Genomic DNA, 20,197 nt, shown 5'->3' with positions numbered 1-20,197 from the left:
AAAGGGACCACTAAAAAAGAGCCGCAGGGCGAGGGCCCGGACCCCAGGGCCAAGGGCCCACGGATCGAGGGAGAGGCGTTTTGAATACTTATGTAAAAGACCCGGCCAAAGACACTGGGGCGCTTTGCATATCGGCGAGTTAGTTAGTATTCCGGACTCATCTCTTTGGTTTTAGTAAAACCAACTGTCCCTGCGAGGGCTTTTTTTTTATTTATTAATCATTCCTTTCATTCTTACGGTGGGAAACTGCGGCCCTGCTCCGGAGTCTAGGCCTCGGAGCCGAGATAAGCCGGCCGCGCCATCATTACTGATTACTTACACTCTTTAATCTTGCAAAGACAATTTTTCATGCTTTTTACGACCGACTGTTGTCATTCACACGGATTGTTTAACCCAAGACGACTTAATTATATTCATGTATAATTAATCTTCGTAATTTTTCACGGCCCGGATGACGAACAGTATGCAAAATTCGAGATATGAAATTTGAAATTATCCACAGCCCCGAGTCCGGGACACCATCTCGGACCGAGGAAACAAAAGTGCCTTTGTTCTTTTTTCACTAATAACTGTGACGTTCGTTACAGATCTGTCCCGGATCAATGCAGCCATGCATATTTTTTTTTTCTTCAAAAATCATTAATTATTTTTTTCTCCGCCGACCTCTCCCTGGAAGTCGCTGGACCCCAAGAATTTGCCCCACAACTTTTGCCCTTGCTTCTTAAACGGCGGCTTCTCAAGCCTACGGAATCCTAATTATCATAACCTCAACATCTCTTAAGCGCAAGCTACTCACCCGCGTCTAATTCCTGGAACCGAAATCCGTTAGCTTAAATCAACTCATGTGCTTTATCCTTATGGACAAGTTGAAAGATCCAGGCGTGAATTTTTTCCAAAGCATCTTAAGTGTGGGACCTCAGCGCAAGTACAACTTGAAATTCTAGTCTCAGTGACAATGCTACTCTTATGGCCATGGTTTTTCCGATCCTGCGAATAGTACTTTACTTCTGTAAACTGAAAGAAACAGTTTTACAACCAAAATACTAATGTAACTGAGACCAGAATTGCAACAATCTAGTAATCTATCCGTTCGATCTAAGAGGCTCGATACACGATCATATTCCCGAACCGATTTCCATCCAATCCATGGACGCTCCGTCCAATTTTGATCAAAAAAGACTTATGCATGTAAATCAACAGTCAGAAAATGGTCTTCTTTGATCGGGATTGGTTTGGAATTCTATACATATAATTCTGTTAATTCTATTATTCTATTAATTCTGGAATAGAATTATTATTCTATTAATGAGCCAAACGTCCGATACTCCATGTCGATCAAATTATTTGGCTTGTCAAAGCGAATTGCCGTTTCCATTAACAAAATCCTCGGTTCGTAGAACTTCAGTTCTACCAACTGAATCGGTTGTTTTGCTCGATACAAGAATCGGATGTATTTCTGTTAAACGGAACTAGAGATGTGTGGAAATGTGGACAGTATGTTGTCCACTCTACCAGCGGGCTGGTTGTTGAAATTGATAGACAAAGCTATAGACAAAAAAGACATAAAGGAGATGGAGGGATCCTACTGGTGGAGGCGAGTGGTTGCAATGGACAAAGGAGGTAGGTGATAGACAAAGTAACAACAACGCACGAGAGACCCAATAGTTAGTCCATCATTTACCCTTTAGTCAATAAGAACCACCCAAATTAACCGATAGGATCGCTCCATACTCATTATGTCCACTTCGTCTATCGCTTTGTCTACAAATTTCAACAATTAGCCCGCAGACATTAGCATACGACAAAGCAGCAATAAGACATACCCGACCAATCACGCTACGCCATTTAACCTATGTCATCTACGTCCGCCCGACAAACACAAAATTTCAATAATAACCCGCTGCTTTTCTTTAATCAGACGAGAGATCCATAATCAAATAAAAATGAATATTGAATAGTGCATAGGCATGTGTGCATAGTGCATGTGCACGGGGTTTAAGAGCGATGCCTCGGGTCCTTCGGGCGGCAGGAGATGCTATTGGTGCACCTCTCCGCCTCAATAAAATCATCGGCACCCCAACCACGATCCAAATTGCTAACCCAATAAGTGAATGATCGATTGTCCTCCTCGGTATTAGATGAGCTATTTAGCATTCTCTCGGAATTAGGGTGATCTACCGGTGTTGCCACGTTACAATACAAAGCAAAACCACGTGATTCCCATACAAAATTGCAGCGTTTTAGCCTAGGCTGGCATCGGTGCGTCTACGCGTGGTGCTCTACTCGCGTTTAACCCTTCCCCTCTCTCCTGGCGGGTGTTGGGAAAAGAATTGCATCTCAATTTCATTCACCTACTGTCGATCGATCGATTGTAAGTGAGAAGTCGTGTGCATTTGTATAATAAATAGAACCATTGTAGCCCCCTGTTGACCCAGCACATCGCCGGTGTTTCAGTTATTTATCGCTCTGTTTATGACGGTAGCTGTAGTTCTTCGCGTGCCTGCTTTGCCGATGGACCATTGAGACCAGGCAAGCTTACTAAACATGCTATATCGAATGAATCGCTTAGTATGTTACGCACGGAAGGAAAAAGTACGGTTCATATTGGACTTCAAAGTTTTTCGGTTCAGATCGTCGTTCCCTGATGAAAAATCTTAACTCCAGTTTAGTGTTGCCCAATTTCTCCTCGCAAATGGCAGTCAGGAGAATCTTGGGTATTTCTAACTGAAAATTTCACTAATTTTTCCTCCTGTCGCGTGCAAAGATTAGAAAAGTTTTAACCGAAAACTTGTGTGAGGGATCGAGTTCGCCTTCAACTCGATGGATACAATTTGAGCGGCTCAGGAGTTTATATAGTTGTATCACACTTTTTAGTTCAGCTTGACGTCCAAAGGACGAGTGACTTTCGATAGTATGACCATGATCACAGAAGTTTTATAGTTCCCACCATACATATAACATTACGGTGAACGTGATAATGTCATCTTGTTTATCATTTGAATCACTAAAATCCATGGTTCTGCTACCTACCCTGATACCAGCAATCATCTGTATCCATTTAAAATTATGTTGTTTGCTTGTTTCCCTACAAAAAAGTAGAGAAGGAGCTGATATTTCGGAACACCGAAAGGGAATACGTGGTTTTGCACTTTGACCATCGAAATGCTTAAAGTGGTTTTAACTGTGGGTTGATTCGTCATTTCTGGGTGGTATTTTTTTTTCGGTCCAAAAATGTCTACTGCGGACTCAGACAGTCAACTATACACCAGCGGGATTCCTGTTGAAATTGATAGACACAACTATAGATAAGGAAGACAAAAGGGGTATAGAAGGATCCTATTGGTAGAGTCGGGTGGCACCAATGGACAAGGGAGGTAGGTAATAGAGTAACTAACGGCAACCCATGAAAGACCCTATAGTTAGTCCATCATTTACCCCCTTAGTCTATAAGAACCACGAATTTCAACCAACAGGATCGCTCCATACTCCTCATGTCTTCTTTGTCTATAGCTTTGTCTACCAATTTCAACAATCCGCCCGCAGCACCACGGACTCAATTTTCCATACTCGTAGAGAATGGTCCCTTTCCCCATGGACAGGGTTACACATCCATCAAAAAGAGACTGTGTAAAAAGCCGATTATTTTAATAACGGACGGTAAATCACTGCGTCCAGGGTGCACGCGTTCAATGTTAATTAGTCAACTCAAGTGTTGCATGTAGCGAGCGATAAGCGGCATGACCTATCGCTCGGCCACTGAAAGAGCGGCGATGAACCCGTCTAGACGAGCTTTTATCGGGGGCAGGCGGTATAGGGGGGAAAGGCGGGAGGGGGGGTGGTCAGTACTAAAATAACCTCGGCGAAAACACTCGGGAGCACGGTTAGAAATATCAGGAAAAGATAAAGCATCCCGAAAATCTGCAAATAAAAGTCTGGAAGAAAAGAATAATTCGCGGAGGCGGGGAGAGCGCTCTAATCCCGATATTAAAGATGCAGTTAGGTGGCCGAGCGAGCGAGCGGCGCGGGGGCGGGGGCGGGGGGGCGCATCCGCCCGGGGGAGGGGAGCGGGCGGCGCGCGCGAGGGTTGCAGCCGGGGTGGGGGAGACGGTGAGCGTAATAAAAAAATCAATAAGGGCCGGAAAAAAAGAAAGGGAAAAAAGCGCGCGGAGGGGTGGCTCTAAATGACAGGGGAGGCGGCGGGCGGCGCGGCGGAGGAACGCATGCTCTTTATTAGCCGGAAAAAAAAGTGGGAAAAAGAGGGAAAAAAATCCCCGGCTCTCCGGTAGGTTTGACACTTTTTTCTCCCCCTCTATGTTTTGCGTTTTCGTTCGTCCCGTTTTTGTCTTGACTAATTGATCAAACTGTGTCTGGTCGCTCGAAAATTCAGCGCCGCCCGCCCGCCCGCCGGCGATCCGGGATGCTATGTCCACCGCGTTCGCTCGCGACGGGCAGGGTTGGCGCTCTCGCCGTCCAGGGCCTGGGGAAGATACACTGGAAAAAAAGTTTCGGGGAAACGAAATCGGCATGAGCCGAACGGTGTAGCGTATCGATCGAACTATGTATTCGGTTTGCCAAAGCGGAATTTCGATTCCTAGGACCGAAAGTTTAGTTCATACACTGGAAAAAAAACACATTGGATCTAGAGTCCAGACTCTTAAAAACATCGACAAGAAAAAATATTCTTGATTCAATCAGATTTAAGCTCTAAGCTCAAATCAAGAACCAAGCCTCTTAATTTGAGCGGATTTCCTTTTGATTTAAGTTTAAAGCTGATTAAATCAAGAGTCCTTTTTCTTGTCAATGTTTTCAAGAGTCTGGACTCTCGATCCACTGTCCAGTGTAAGATCAGACTCTTTACTAACATAAAAGTTCGGGCATATGGACCGTAAGTACGGTGTTCTGCGTCGGCCAGTGCTTTCATTCCATGACCGCAAAAAGTTCTGGAATTTGGAAATTTTTTGTCTCAATTCCTCCCGTTCTCAAAAGTTCGGGAAAGTTCCGAAAAATGCAAAAGGTCCGGAACCTTTTGGGAATTTCTAAAGTTCCGGGAAAAATTCAGGAAAATCTCAAATCTCAAAATTTGGAATTAGTTCCGGGAAATGGAAGTAGTGACATCGGACGCAATAATCGGATCATGGAACCGTGATCCCGACTCTAGGAACTGCATCCTTGGTTCATGCAATCGAACTTTCAAACCAAATCAAATGATAGAAAAAAAATTTGTGGATACAGTCCTCAGAACCGGAAAAGTGGTCCAATGAACCGAAGAGTACGGCCGATTTTGATCACAGGACTCACGGTTCATATTATGATGACTGAACTTTATTTCTCAGTCTTCAAATGAACTAACTGAAAAAGAGGGTTAATTCTCATGAATCCTCGATTTAATTTTCATACGCATTGATAATAAGAACCGAAATTTCACTTTGAGAGACAGAATCGTTCGATCGATTTGAAACACCGAACGGTCCGCTCATGCGGTCGAACCTTTTCTTCAGTAGATGCGAACCGAATGGTTCATGTAATCGGCATTTTTATCACGAGTCCAGGTGGTAAGCTTTCAAAAAAAAGTCACCTAACTCTCGAACATTTTTCAGATCTAGAGAGACGCAACACATTTTGCAAAGTTTTATCACCTCTATTTTATTATTCATGTTTTATTTACTGCATAGTTTTTCATCCATTCCCTCCTCTATTCAGAAACTGATTCTTTCATATTATTAGACTGACGCGTGTATCCCTAAGCCTGGTGGATAAAATCCTCAGTGGCGAAGCGCGAATGATCGATTATTGATACTCCCCATCTGAAACCTTGGTAAAAGATCGCTTTCTAAGGTTTTAGTTGCGAACATTCTATTTATCGATCCTTTTCTATAGATTTAAATGACAGATCAATCGATGTATTGCAAAGCACGCCGCGCCACTGAAAATTCTTGCCCATGTGGAAATGTTGCCGGCAGTCGCCAGGAATGTTGCTCCATTTGAAAATGCTTGCCTCTCGTTGAAAAAAAAAAAAAAAAAAAAAAAAAAAAAAATATCCCGGATGATTCTACTATCGACTGCGAGGGCACTTTCTTTCAAATTTTCCTCTTGATGGTACAAAAATATTTCAGCCTTACACGTGTAAATATAGTAATAGCTGTTAATAAGAAATGATCCCAATAGTAGAATAATTTCGGACACTACATAATTCGCTGAATTCTTTGAATATTTCAAGGGCGAAAAAATTATAGAGAATTCCACGCATGAGATATCTTAATTTTCAGCGGGCGGTAGCCGCTAGATCTTATTGTTCATGATATCTGTCATTGTTCCCATTGGAGTCTGAGTTCTTCAAATATTTGACATTTCACTCTCTATGCCTAGATATTCTTCTTGTATGTCTCTAGACCTTCTGAGACTCTCGTAGCTCAAACCAGTAGCTTTGAAATCTTCATCCTCAATATTTTTCTAATCTCATCCATAGTTTAATTTTTTTAATGAAAAATAAAAGTAATGCACTAAATATAGATTAAAATATTACCAATCAATAAATAAATTTAAGGGAGGGTTGGCTGTTGAAGAATTAGCATTGACTTGTTATGACAGTTTTGGCGTATTCACTAAGATACCCTGGATTCCTTCGAAAATAAAAGCAGCGTTATAATGTAAAAATTTGAAACTATAAATCTCAGGCTAAGGCAATCAAACTTGAATTAAGATTTTTAAAGTGAATGAAATAACTAGTTTAGAGCATATCAATAAAGTGGCAGATCAATCGATGTATCGCAAAGCACGCCACGCCACTGCATTTAAGCTATGGGGGCAATCTCAAGGAGAGAAAAAACGCACAAAAAAGAGAAATATAGGTAAAGTGGGAGAAGGCGCCTCGAAACAGGTTTCCTGACCTTACTTACTTCTGTCTAGAAAAAAACTAAATAAAAAAATAAGTAAATAAAATACGAATAATACATTTTTACGATTTAAATATTTTACACGGTAAAGCTCGATGATCTGTTTAATGCAATAAATTTGGATAACAGTGAGAGAGAAGAGGGGGGGGGGGGACGAGACCCGAGATATTGTGAGATTATTCTTGTATAATACATCGATTTCTGACGATGGCTCTGATTCCCGAATATTTAGTCTAGATGCCTTTTTTCGACAAAACTGAATAGTGATGAGAGCTTCAAGGTGCGGAATTCGATTAGTGACTTCGACATCGAGAGTTTGCTCCAATTCTACAACTCAAAATAATCGATCTGTATAAATGAATAATTCCACAAAATCATCGAAAATCTTCTCCGCAAATTTTCACATTCTTCAAGAAGAAAATTTTCAAGTATAACTACAAAATTTCACTTTTTCGGACCTTCGATTTTTCTCAACTGCCATCTTGCCAGAAATTAGATACTCTTCTTTGAATTGAATAGATATGTGAACATTTTTACTGTTTTTCTCGCTCAAATCGGTGATTATCTCGACCTGAGCATACCACACTGATTGTGAGCTGGTTGTGGCGCCTTGATACAACTATTCGTGTTCTATGGATGTGCGTGTTGCATGTTCAAAATTGAAGGCACTTTCGCTTTCCTCATCGCCTCAGAAGTGCATGGGGATCATCGTTGATTGTAGCACCCGAATCATAGAGTGCCGAAGCAGAGAAATCCATATACTACAAAAAAGTGCCGCTCTTTAAAATAACTCCTCCTCTCCCTCTCTCCCTCCCCCGCCCTCGAGCAATCACAGCGAGCTTCCCAGATAAATTAGGAGGAGATTTAATAAAACGTCTGAAATGCACAAGACGTGGACTGCGGAAAGGCGGCATGCGGTGGCTCATATCGACTGGAAAAGTTGTGCCGGCGCGACCCGAACATTGACCCAGTGCCACGGCCGGCGCTGCCTCCCTTTCCTCCCCTTTCCACGTTCTACACCTCCGCTACAGCGATAAGCAACGGCGCCTCCAGTCAATCGTAAGACGCTAGGTGTCCTGGAGCAGATACGGAAAATGAAGGTCATCCTCGGTTTCCATTCTTCCGTACTACTTGCGTTATATCACTCAAGAAAAACGCGTAACGTATGACCTCTGAGGCACGTACGAATCGCCTGGGGCAGTCAGGGGCCGAATTTTGTCGGCTTTTTACACGGAGTGCAACAGCCATCGATGAGTTCAAACCGCACCACCGGCCAATCAGAAGCACTAAGCCGGACTTAAGTGCAGTTGAGACCCGTCCTAAGTATATTCAAGCAGGGTGGAAGGACCTACAAAATTCGGCCCCAGGAGGTTTGGCCTATGGCCCCCCAGTTATCGAGGAAAATCGTTGCTTCAGAGGGAAACTCTACATCTGATCCTACTCCGATTATTGGCGTGGCGTGCTTTGCGATATATCGATTGATCTATCATTTAAACCTACAGAAAAGGATCGATAAACAGGATGTTGGCAACAAATACCGCAATAATCGATTCTTTACCATAGCTTCAAACGGGAAAATGTCGATAATTGATCATTCACGCTTCGTCTTTGTCTCCGATCTAACATTTTTGCTGTCCCACAGTGTAAAATGTGTTCAACTAGCCGAGTATACAATGACTCTGTTATGCACAAACTATGAATACAGAAAAAATATAACAATAATAATTAAAATAATAATAATAATAATTTAATATAATAAATGAAAATACTTTTTAAGTGTGAAATTGCCCACAAATTCCGCTAAGCTCGTGTGAAAACTTAAGCAAACTTTCTGACCCATCTTCAGCATTTCTTACTTCACATGTCACTTAGTTTCACATGGGACTACTGGTTCGATCATATTACGTGTAATACGTGAACTTTCGGACACGTCAGTAACATTCTTAAGCGGACTTTTTGTCTCTGTTTTATTCATTTTCAATTACTACCCTCAATGTCGGTTTCTATTATTTTATTTCATTGAACTTTTTTTATCTTACTGGGTTCACAAGTTCACGAGAGGTTAAACACAATATAATAAGTAAAAGAATAGAGACTTGGGAAAAGAAGTACAAGGAGAAGGAGCGATGAATTTTGTTATGCCAGAAAAAAGGGCGAGAAAAAATCTTGATAAAAAATTCACTTTCCCGTCCCAGAAAGTAGATCAGTGGGGCCTTTTAACCTGAATCGTAAGAGGGAAAAGTGACGCGGAAATCCGCTCGTAATTCTTAAGTCGGGCGAAAAACAAGCCAATTAAAGAAGCACAAAAAGCTGTCGAATAGTGGAAAACAGGGAAAGAAACGGGATTTTCGGGTGCGTAGAAATGAGAAATCCGGTTGCAGTAGTTAAAGTCAAATTACGTAATTTTTTCTCCATTGACCCGGCGCGGAACTGACCTACGGGAAACATTACCGCCGTTTTTTACTCTTTATTTACTTTTTTTTCTTTTTTGCCCCGATCGTTTTTTACTAACTTTCTTTCCCGCAGTGTCAACAAACTCCCCCCTGTGTGAACTAGGTTTTTTCCGCGCCGCTTTTTTTAAAGGATATACACAAGTGGTGCGGTGACTCGCGAAGATACTGGAAAAAAAGTAAAAAATCCGTGTCGAAAAAAGAGGAAGAAAAAACGTCACTTTATGACCTGCCTCAACCGCGGAGCGTCCCGTGCCCAGTCTTGCGCGCCGGCGTTGCCACTTCTCTCAAAAACCCCGGCTTTTTCCGGGTGAGTTATATGGATTTTCACCTCTTTCCGACAGCTACACATGTGCTGATCGCATTCCCAAGATGCGTCTGCTGCCGGCCTAAGGAAGAACGCCGTACGAACATTCGAGAGTTGCCAAATTTCCACGGATAAAATGTTTATTTTGGAAGAAACTTATACATATTTGTCTTTGAAAATTTCAGATATTTTAGATTAAACTGCCCTCAATATTGTCTGAAAAATCGGGAGAAAAATATTCATTATTTTCCCAATAAATTCGTATCTTATCAAAGAGGATTTGGCAACGTCTGAAGGCTCATACGGCTTTCTTCCTAAGTACAGGAGTCTGGGTCCGGACCGACGGCACGGCGCGACGTGGCGCGAGAGCCGGCGGTCGACCTTGCCCCTTTGTTACCATGGCAACCTCAGCACCCTTACTTTTTTTTACCAACAGCTGGCATACTGCAAGAGCAGAATTGACATCTAACACCCGAAAAAAAGGAAGAAAAAAATGATGCCGCTCGTATCACCTCCGGTTTTTTTTCTTTTTCGGCCGGCCTCCCGTGCTCCCGTGATTCAATTATTTGGGCACACAAAGTGGTTTTTCCTATAATTTCGAACCCTCGCCTCGGCGCTAATATAGACTTTTTTCTGACCGCACCCGAGCGCAACTGTGAACTAATTATGGTGGATTTTTTCCTCTTCATTTGATTCGGGACTTTTTTTGTCCTCCTCGGAACCCTTGCCCGTGCCTAGCTCACCCCGGCCTATCTAATGATGGCTACTGATTTTACTCCCATCTGGAGGAGATCCGTCCGTAAATCATTCCGGAGTTAATATAAGCACTGACCGATAAACGAAATTGACTTAAGTTCATAAATGAGGATGCTCTCGGAGAGTTTTTTAAACTCGGACTCTTAATCCTAATAAAACACCCCTTTTTTAGACGGCTGTTCGGAGGAATACTGATAATGCTCCCGACAAAGTTGGATCTCTTACCTAGAAAACTGCCTAACTCCGGGAAAATGTAGATTTCGTTTTTAAGCAAAATAATTTTTTTTTTTTTTTTAAAAAGTACTCATCTCCGAGGTCTAAGACGCTCATATTTTATTTGATTTTGTGCTATCTTCCATTTTGATTTATTTGGTCATTTCTTTGATGCTCTGATGTAAGGGCGCATCTCTGCTTCCATGTGAGCCCTGCTCTCCATACAACTCTATGCTTTTCAAGGCTCACGTGGAAGAAGGGTTCTGCCCCTCCTTACGTCAGAAAAGGGACGATTTGTATGGCATCCTTGCGGTCAGTATGTTATTTCGAAGCAACACCTAAAATTCACGCTGAATAATTATAAGAATGAGAATTGATGAACATCTGCGTGATGTCAGAAGTCTCTTCTTTGGCATAGCCTGTCAGTCCTTCACGGGATTGTCACATTTTTAGAAGGTGAGTGAATTTTCATACTGATAGGAAAGTGTATACCACCGTTTTTTCGTTTAGAACCCCGACGCAGTTAGTTGAGGGCCATATGAATGAATGGGAATTATAAAGCGCCAGTGACGTCAGCGGTAATGGATTCGGGATCGGGTACGGGGTTCTTTAACTCATGAGCCCTGTCCACAACGCTCTCGTCATAAGCCCATGGCTCATGAGTGCCGCATTCAGTTGGCGCTTATTAGTTTCGTTTGGTAGAATGTAAGATCCTGCTGTTCCATTCAAGCTAAGGGAATCACGCCCACTTTCACAGTGTTCCTTATTCAACTAGAGCGCACCCCATCTTCCCTTTCGTCTATTATTCCGTTCACGGAGAAACAAACTTCGTGCATGGGACCCGAAGTTGAGGTCACATGGATCTCTGAAGTTTTCGGATCACGCATCCAAAAACTTGAGGTCCAACTGCCGAAGTTCGGGTTGGGCATCTGAAGTACTGCGGTATGCACCGAGTACTTCAGATGTGTGACCTGAACCCTTCGGTATATACCGAAGTACTTCAGATGTCTGACCCGAACCTCGGCAGCTGGACCTCAAGTTTCCGGATGCGTGATCCGGAAACTTCAGAGATCCATATGACCTCAACTTTGGGTCCCGTGCACGAAGTTTTTTTCTCCGCGTTTAGGAGAAATACTTCCAATTTTCAGTGCGGATTGGCAACATCAGATAGACGTCCTCTTTCGGGCAGTATCTTGAGTGGATCCGTATCAAAAGTCCGGACCAATTATAACGCTCTTCGTCCTCCATATAGAAACGCCAGCCTAATATCCAGTATTCATTTTTATCGATTCGGGACGGTGGGGCGAACTCGACGGGCGGGGGAGGGTATATTCGGTCAAACGATGGAAAAAAATTCAACCCATGCAGATTGATACTCTTTGTTCGGTTATCGGATCATGCGAATCCAGGCTCAAAGCGGCCAGGCATTCCGGAGTTAATTTTTCCCTTGTTGTGTGCAAGGACCGCTTTTTTCCACGAGTTTTATGCGAGCGATAATGTGACGAATGAGGACAGCCCTCACCGCGGCAGAGCAGTCCCATTGGCGGTATTAATTTATTTATTTATTTATCCCTTTTTGCATCTCCCATATCCTCCGCGTCATCATAATATTTAGGTGGACCTAATCGATCGGTAATGAATGCAAAGCTGCCACCGCAGACGGCCCGGATAAAAAAGACCTGTCATCATGTTCATAAAAATTCCGCACTCGTCGATAAATGTCCGCTTGGTTTTCGGTTTTGTCTTTAAAAAAAGAGATAAAGCGACTGGGATACCAATAATATTTACATTGGGCCTTTTTCAGAAGAAACCATCTGTGGACTGATTATTGAAATTCACAGACAAAGCTATAGACATAGAAGACATAAGGAACATGAAACGATCCTGTTGGTGGAAGAAATCAAGGGTGCCACCGTCGCGGTGAATGACGTCAGAAATCGAATATTTCAAAGCGGTATATACCTAGATTAAAATAGGACAAGAAAAGGTGGAGACGAGGCTAAATGGAGATGTTGCATGTGTGGGGAATTTGCGATTTGACTATTGATTCTTGTGCAAAAGTTCGCGAGAAACACGATGGTGCCACTGGTTTTCTCTGAAATCAATTCCTAAGCTCTAAAAAAGCTCTCAGGTTGAGGCCAAATTGGAGGAGATATCCCACGTTATCCTGGAAGTCCACCTCTACATCATCACAAACTCTCTATGCAAAGATAGGGAGCAAATACATTAGCAGGGTTGCCGTGTTTTCAGTTTTAGAGTCCCCAAATAAAGTGGCAGCCTTCTCAATGTATTTGCTCCCTATCTTTGCATGGAGAGTTTGTTTTGATGTAGAGGTGGACTCTCAGGATAGCGTGGGATATCCCCTCCATTTTGGCCTCACTTAGAGAGCTTTTTTTGAGCTTGGGAGTTAATTTCAGAGAAAACCAGTGGCACCACCGTGTTTCTTGCAAACTTTTACGTAAGGATCAACAGTCAAATCGCAAATTCCTCACACATGCAACATCTCCATTGTAAGCCTCGTCCTCGTCTTCTCCTCTCCAATTTTATATGTATTTTCGGGCTGCCATAGTGCTAATTTATCTATATCTAGGTTAATATTGAACGTAGAAAGTTGTTGTTTACACAGGTCTCATTATTTTTAGCTAATCTACAAGAATAATGCGTCAACCCAAGATTCCATAACCAGCGTAACTGACTCATTCCATAAGGAAGCGTTGAGTTCCCAAAAGTTAAAGCTTTCACCGGTCGTCAAAAGGCTAAGGAGCCTAAAGGCCTGATAGAGGGTCTCTTGTCTCTGATGTTACCTATCTTGGATATTACAGATAATAATTGGACGTATTTCTGTCAAACGGAACTAAGCACCAATTTGAGTTCCTTTTGAGGAATTTAGAATCCCGGATAGCGCGTTCTGTCAAACGGAACTAAGCGCCATGGAAAAGCATTGCTATAGGAACGAATGAGCCCGACGCCCGGTTCCGTCGCCAATCCAAGCTCCCCTCTACCTTCCTACCTCGATGGCGCTTAGTTCCGTTTGACAGAAATATGTCCGATTCTTTTTCAAAACTGTTAACGTGAACATTTCGATACTGCTCTGTAACGTATAGTTGGAACTGGAGAACTTAGTTATCCGGCCAAAATTGACGATTTTTTGTTTTGTTTCAGCACTGCGGCAAAGACGTGGACTACGGATGGCCGCGGCAACAAATGACGAAGCAAGGATACGAGGTGAGTCTTGATTCTTGAGTTACAGCCGTGGATCAGTGGCGTGGCATGTTTTGCGATATATCGATCGATCTGCCATTTAAACCAATGAAAAACGATCGACGAACAGGTTGTTTGCGCAACGCAGTGGCGTGGCGTGAATGATCGATTATCGATATTCCTCCATTTGAATGTATGGTAAATAATCGAGTATTAAGGTGCTCACTGCAAACACCCTATTTATCGATACTTTTCCATAGGCTTAAATGGCAGATCATTCGATACATCGCAAAGCACGCCACGCCACTGTTGCAACGAACACCTTAATAATCGATTCTTTACCATAGCTTCAAATGGAATACTATCGATAGTCGATTATCACGTCTCGACATTCTAAGAGCGATTTGAGAAAGCTGTTGGCTGTCGCTCTTCATTACGTAAGTGGACATAAAACCAATGCACCGCCGAAAAAAGGGAGAAAAAGTGGAATCGGTGAAACGGGGAACCGGCCAGCGCGGAAGTCGCCTCCGACGATCTGGTTCTTCGACAGATGTCCGAATAAAAATACAGAGCAACTAATTTCTGATTGCATCTCGAGTCCGACAAGGAAGTTCTCCCGTAATTTATTTGGTCTCCGATGAGCACTGGAACTTTTAGCACGCGCTTGTTCTGCCGTGCTTAGGAAAAACGCCGCATGAACATTCGAAAGTCGCCAGATTTCCACCGATAAAATGTTCATTTTGGAAGGAGGTTATGCTCAGTTTTGTCCTTGAATTTTTCAGATATCTTAGATTACAATGCAAAAAATACTGTCTGAAAAATCGGAAGAAAAATATTGGTAACTTTCCCAATAAATTCATATTTTCTCAAAAGAAACTTGGCAACGCCTGAAGGCTCATACGTCGTTCTTTCATAGCACGGCAGTGACCTGGTCGAGTGACACACGATGTGCACCATTTATTTGGACTACATGTTGCAATTCGAAACTTTAATTTCTGACTCAGTTTGATAATAACTTGTGTACGATTAGTTTTCCATCATGCATCCGTGGATGCGCCAGGAATTTTAGTTTCTACCTAAATGCAAAATGAGGTCCATTTGTTCCCTAATGGTATTTGGTAATGTATTTGCTCCCTATCTTTGGATAGAGAGTTTGTCTTGATGTAGAGGTGGACTCCCAGGATAGCGTGGGATATCCCCTCCATTTTGGCCTCAACTCGAGAGCTTTTTTGAGCTTGAGAGTTGATTTCAGAGAAAACCATTGGCACCATTGTGTTTCTCGTGAACTTTTACATAAGAATCAATGGTCAAATTGCAAATTCCTCACACATGCAACATCTCCACTGCAGAGAAGGTTATGTATGTATGGTTGGTGGGTAGATACGTTTATTTAAAGGTGGTTGGTTGGTAGATACGTTTATTTGGTGCTTTTAACATCTGAGCCATAAACACCTTAGAGGAGAGATCAAAATAGTCTTTTAACATCTTGTGTGTGTATGTATGTATGTATTTCAGCCAACGTGAGCTTTTTCCAGCTTTCAGAGCTCTTTGAGCCTCAGTTAATTTTTTAGTGTTAAGGTGGTACTTTGCAGACGGTCATAAATATCCATAACTCGTATGCAACCTTAAAATTGACTGCATGAGTCCGGAGGGTATAACCTTCCACTTATTGAAATTAGGTTTTCTGCTGAGCTATGGCAATGGCTCCGCTTTGCACGAAAGTTGTGAGTGACCCGATCAGGAATAAATAACTCGGACCATTAGATCTTGAAATGTCAAGGCGACGTGAGGATTAGCGAATTCGAGACCAGATTGATGGTTATCTCGCAAAAATAAAACCAAATAAATAAATACATAAATGAATACGGAATAATTAGGAATAAACCACAAGTAAATCGTTACGACCGAAATTGTGACATACACGATGGTAAAATTTTAATCCAGTCAGCGGCGCGCTGTTAACTTAGTTGAAGGATTTATGGACACACGACTTTTGCAACAGCTCTGACTCTCATTCCAGAAACGAGTTATTTTTACATTTATTCTGTATCTGCACCAGTGAGGGATTCTTTTTTTGATTGCGGGGTTTAGCGTGACGCACGGCACAAATAATTTGGTTGTCCGATATACCTTCAATCGAGTAGCGGTTTTTTTTTTTTTTTTTTTTTTTTTTTTTTTTTTTTTTCTGTAATCTACTGTTCCTACGGCTTATGCCTTTACTCCTTTAATAATGGGTCAGTTGTGTCATGTGCATTGCTCCTTGTCTTTGAGTCATAAGATGGAGACAGGTGTTTGATTTGAGTCTCAAAATTATCACTGAATAGCCCCCTCTCAAAAAGCCTTTTTTTCCCTTCAAAATTGTAAACCAACTATTCACCGCTAATTGTAATTTTCCGCCATAACCGTTCGTTTAATTTCTATACGCTAGGAGAGGACGTTCAGTAGCGAGACGTAAATGATCGATCACAGATATCTCACCATTTGAAGCTATGGTGAGGAATCGAACATGAAGGTGTCTGTTGCGAACACCCTCTCCATCGAACCTTTTCCATTGGTTTAAATGGCGAATCAATTATTAATCTATCGCAAAGTATACGCAACGCCACGGAATACAATGTTAGGACCTCTAGACGCCCCAGCTTTTTAAACAACTATACCTTAGTATTGATTACACATTTTTGTTAGGTTTTTCCTTCGTCTCTTTTTTAATGTCCATTTAAGATGGTAATACACTGGAAAAAAAAAAACACATCAGAGTCCAGACTCTTGAAAACATCAGATTTGAGCTTAAATGAAAAGGAAATCCGCTCAAATTAAGAGGCTTGGATCTTGATTTATGCTTAAATCTGATTGAATCAAGAGTATTTTTTCTTGTCGCTGTTTTTAAGAGTCTGGATGATAGATCCAATGTGTTTTTTTTTCCAGTGTAGTCTATAAGATGCGCAAATGAAGAGACGCTGCACGAAAAAGGACTACGAAGAGATAAAAACCAGAAACCTGAGTAAATAAGGTCCTTTTAATGTTGGGGATACGATGCTTGTAACCCTGAGAATAACTTGTCTACGATAAAACGAATTTTCACTGCGAAAAAAAACACATTTGATCTAGGATCCAGACTCTTAAAAACATCGACAAGAAAAAATACTCTTGATTCAATCAGATTTAAGCTTAAATCAAGAACCAAGCCTCTTAATTTGAGCGGATTTCCTTTTAATTTAAGCTTAAATCTGATTGAATCCTTTTTTTGAGTCCTTTTTCTTCTCAATAATTTCAAGAGTCTGGACTCTAGATCCAATGTGTTTTTTTTTTTCCAGTGTTTCATTTTTCCCAGGCAGTTTTTAGAGGAAGGCATACTGTTGTTATCACGCAATCACGGACTGGAAGAATTTGGATCGAAAAATTCAGAGGAATTTGGTTGGTGCAAACATATACGGCAGTTTAAACCGTGACAGTTAATAGGTCTCTGGGGAGTAAACTTGAATAGACGAGGAACATTTTAAATTTATTTCATTCGATTCGTGTTTTTTTCGTTTATTTGCTGCCTGCTCCGAAATAGCTCGGAAATTTAAACGCCAGCACTGCGTGACGTGGGATTGCAGCGCTGCCAAAGACAAAATGGACTACACTTTCCAATTAAGGACTTCTATTTTTGGTTTAATTTAGAATTAACAAATGTGCCATCAATTTCTCTACGCAGATTCTGCATGCTCGGTCTCTAATGGTATAAACTTGAAGTCATCTTAATAGGTATAGGAGACAGGCTCGGACTGGCCGTAAGGCCAATCTGCCATTGGCATATACGCCCTCTTTGCGCGCCGAAAACGCGCTCATCTTACAGATAGCAAAATAAGAAGAAAAACAAAAGTACGACCGAGAATATGTGAGAAAAATTTCTTAAATGAATGGAAGAAGAGAGAGTTAGGAGTAAAGAAAGGTGCTTTAACGCATGATAGTGATGAACAGAGGTCCAAGAATTACTTTCTGAAGCGTAAACAATTTTCTGTGAAATTTTCACCTTCTCCTTCATTCGCTATGTGTAACTCCCTTAGGAGCGATGGTCGGTTCGATTTTTAGACGTACGCATCCTTTATAGACCTCTTAAGAGACCTTTAAACATATTTTCTCCTTTTCAAATGACTATTGATCTGGACATACCATAGCATAGCTCGGGCAAACTTAACCTTAATTTATCTCGAAATTAAAAAATGAGAGACAGCTAAAATGTAAACGCGATACAACTATTCGCGCAAGATGGATGTCCACATTGCGTTTGAAAAATGTAAGACGCGATGCCGTGAGCCGTGAACTCGCAATGCTCTGCTCTAGTTTGAAGCAACATTACAAATAAGACAAACGCAAACAAACTTAATATGGAAATAAAGCGAGGGAAAGGATGCGCGTTAACGACGGCGCAGAGATACAACTATTCGTACTTGATGGACGTCCGTGCTGCATCTGAAAAATTGAAGGCGCGATGACACGAACCGTGAGCTCTCAATGCTGTGCTTCACGTTCAATTTTGCAATTTTTATTCCATTCGATCAATAAACTTTGAACCTGAAAATAGCGTAAACTTGTGCTGATTTGCCAAAATTTTCTGAGCCCCTCTCCACGTAGGGAATGCCCTACCTGGAATTGTCACATTACCCCCCTTTAACCAGCCAAGGGTCTAGGTTTTACGCCCTCAGATGCGAGCCAGTCCGACCCTGGTTTTCTCTGCAATGGTTCAACCAAGGTACTTGCACCAATTAGACTTAACCGAACCAAAAATAAATGGATCGCATTTCGCAAAAAGGAACGATCTCAATAACAGCGTTGTAAACATTTTGCATCTGCATGATCATCTAAAAAATCTCCCAGAATAGCGAATAGTTTTGACTTCTCACCAGAAAATTGTCAATTTCAAAGGCTTATTATTGTGTACATTTTAATACTGTACATGTATTAAGTATTTTTAAAAGAAAAGGAGAAGCTGCACGATTTTGAAAACTCAGTAATCGCGCTAGTTCCTTTTTGCTAAATGCGATCCAAATGTTCGACTTGCTGTTGGTGGAATGGATAGTTTTGATTGGTGGTTAATGGACGCGCACGCGCAATCAAAATACCGCTATTAATAATTCAGCGGGTTGATTATTGGAATTGATAGACAAAGCTATAGACAAAGGAGACAAAGGGAAAATGGAGCGATAATATAGGTTAAAACGGGTGTTTGTTATGGACTGAAGAGGAAATCGATTGACTTACCAGAAGGACCCTCGATATTTTTGACGTTAGTCAGTCGATTGTTATTCACCTTTTTTGCCCGTTGCCACTACCGGCTTTCACCAATGGATTTGCTCTATTTTTCCCTGGTCTACAGCTTTGTCCTTCAATAATCAGCGCGCAATCGAGTTCATTTTCAAGCCAAGTGTGATGGGCGTAGAGTTATCCAAAAAATAATCCAACAATTGCATATCCTGAACATTACAGATTATAATACTGAATAGATTTTTGCGTCGTTTGAATTGTTCTCCACGGGAAATTTTAAAGAGAAAACATGTGACCTTTCCATCTACTTCAGACCTTGTCTAGTGTCCCATTTTAAATCACCCTGAAAACCCTGATTTCTACGATTGTTTTGGAGGAATAAGAATGATTTCATGAGGACTGAAGGAGTAGGACTTGTCTTATACAATTTCCGGCTTAAAGGTACTTCGCTCGACTCTTTTCAAACTTCATTTCTGGAGTTACCGCTCTCATCAGCACACGGCAGTTTGATTCCACGAGGTGTGTCTTCTTTCAAAGCGCGAAAGCTCTTATTGGATCTGGTGACGGCAAAGTGCTCCGGATTGGTTTCCGGACTGCACCGTTCACATCTGTGTCGAACGCTCGAACCGATTAAATTATTCCAATTTATGCAGGCGTCCGGCCACTTTCACTATTGGACGAATTTGGCGATCGCGCTGGCTGGATTAAGTTTCAGCACCGAATGACCCTGATTCCAACCTCCAGGCCTTACAGTACGTATCTCCGCCCTTCTCTCCAAAAACCGCGCATCCGAAACGGATCTGAGTCGGATATGCGCGGTTTTTCCTAAAAAAGGCAGAATTTCTCAAGGAAATCTCGCGGCAGCTGCGAGGCGTCATTAGACGTCGCGTCGGATCGGAGGAATAATGGAAATATGCGGACGACGAAATGTCTCCGCGCTTTTCGGCCAAATAATGACGCGGAATTTATCCGGCTCTAATCGCGGGTAATCGCGCCGAAATAACGAGACGAAATTCGACGATCTCGCTCCCTCAGCAGCCGATCTTCGGTCGTGGTGGGATCAGACGATCGTTTCCGAGAACGAGGAAACATTCGTGAAATCCGGCCGATCCGATCCGATGTCGTCCGTG

General features: G+C 41.9%; 1 protein-coding gene across 6 annotated transcripts in view; it reads left to right on the top strand.

Annotated features, from left to right (window-relative positions):
• LOC109031550 (zinc finger protein rotund) overlaps nucleotides 1–20,197 on the top strand; it is a 291,268-nt gene that overhangs the window by 139,603 nt on the left and 131,468 nt on the right. For all 6 annotated transcript variants that reach the window (XM_019043126.2, XM_019043127.2, XM_072299817.1 and 3 more), the window contains one exon: nucleotides 13,782–13,844. In XM_019043126.2, the coding sequence (XP_018898671.2) occupies nucleotides 13,782–13,844 (63 nt within the window). The remainder of the gene's footprint in view (nucleotides 1–13,781; nucleotides 13,845–20,197) is intronic.

Source organism: Bemisia tabaci, chromosome 4, assembly GCF_918797505.1.
Source record: "Bemisia tabaci chromosome 4, PGI_BMITA_v3".
NCBI classification, from domain to species: Eukaryota; Metazoa; Arthropoda; class Insecta; order Hemiptera; family Aleyrodidae; genus Bemisia; species Bemisia tabaci.
Note: the sequence above shows the minus strand (reverse complement) of the source record. Positions and strands in the feature narration are given on the sequence as shown.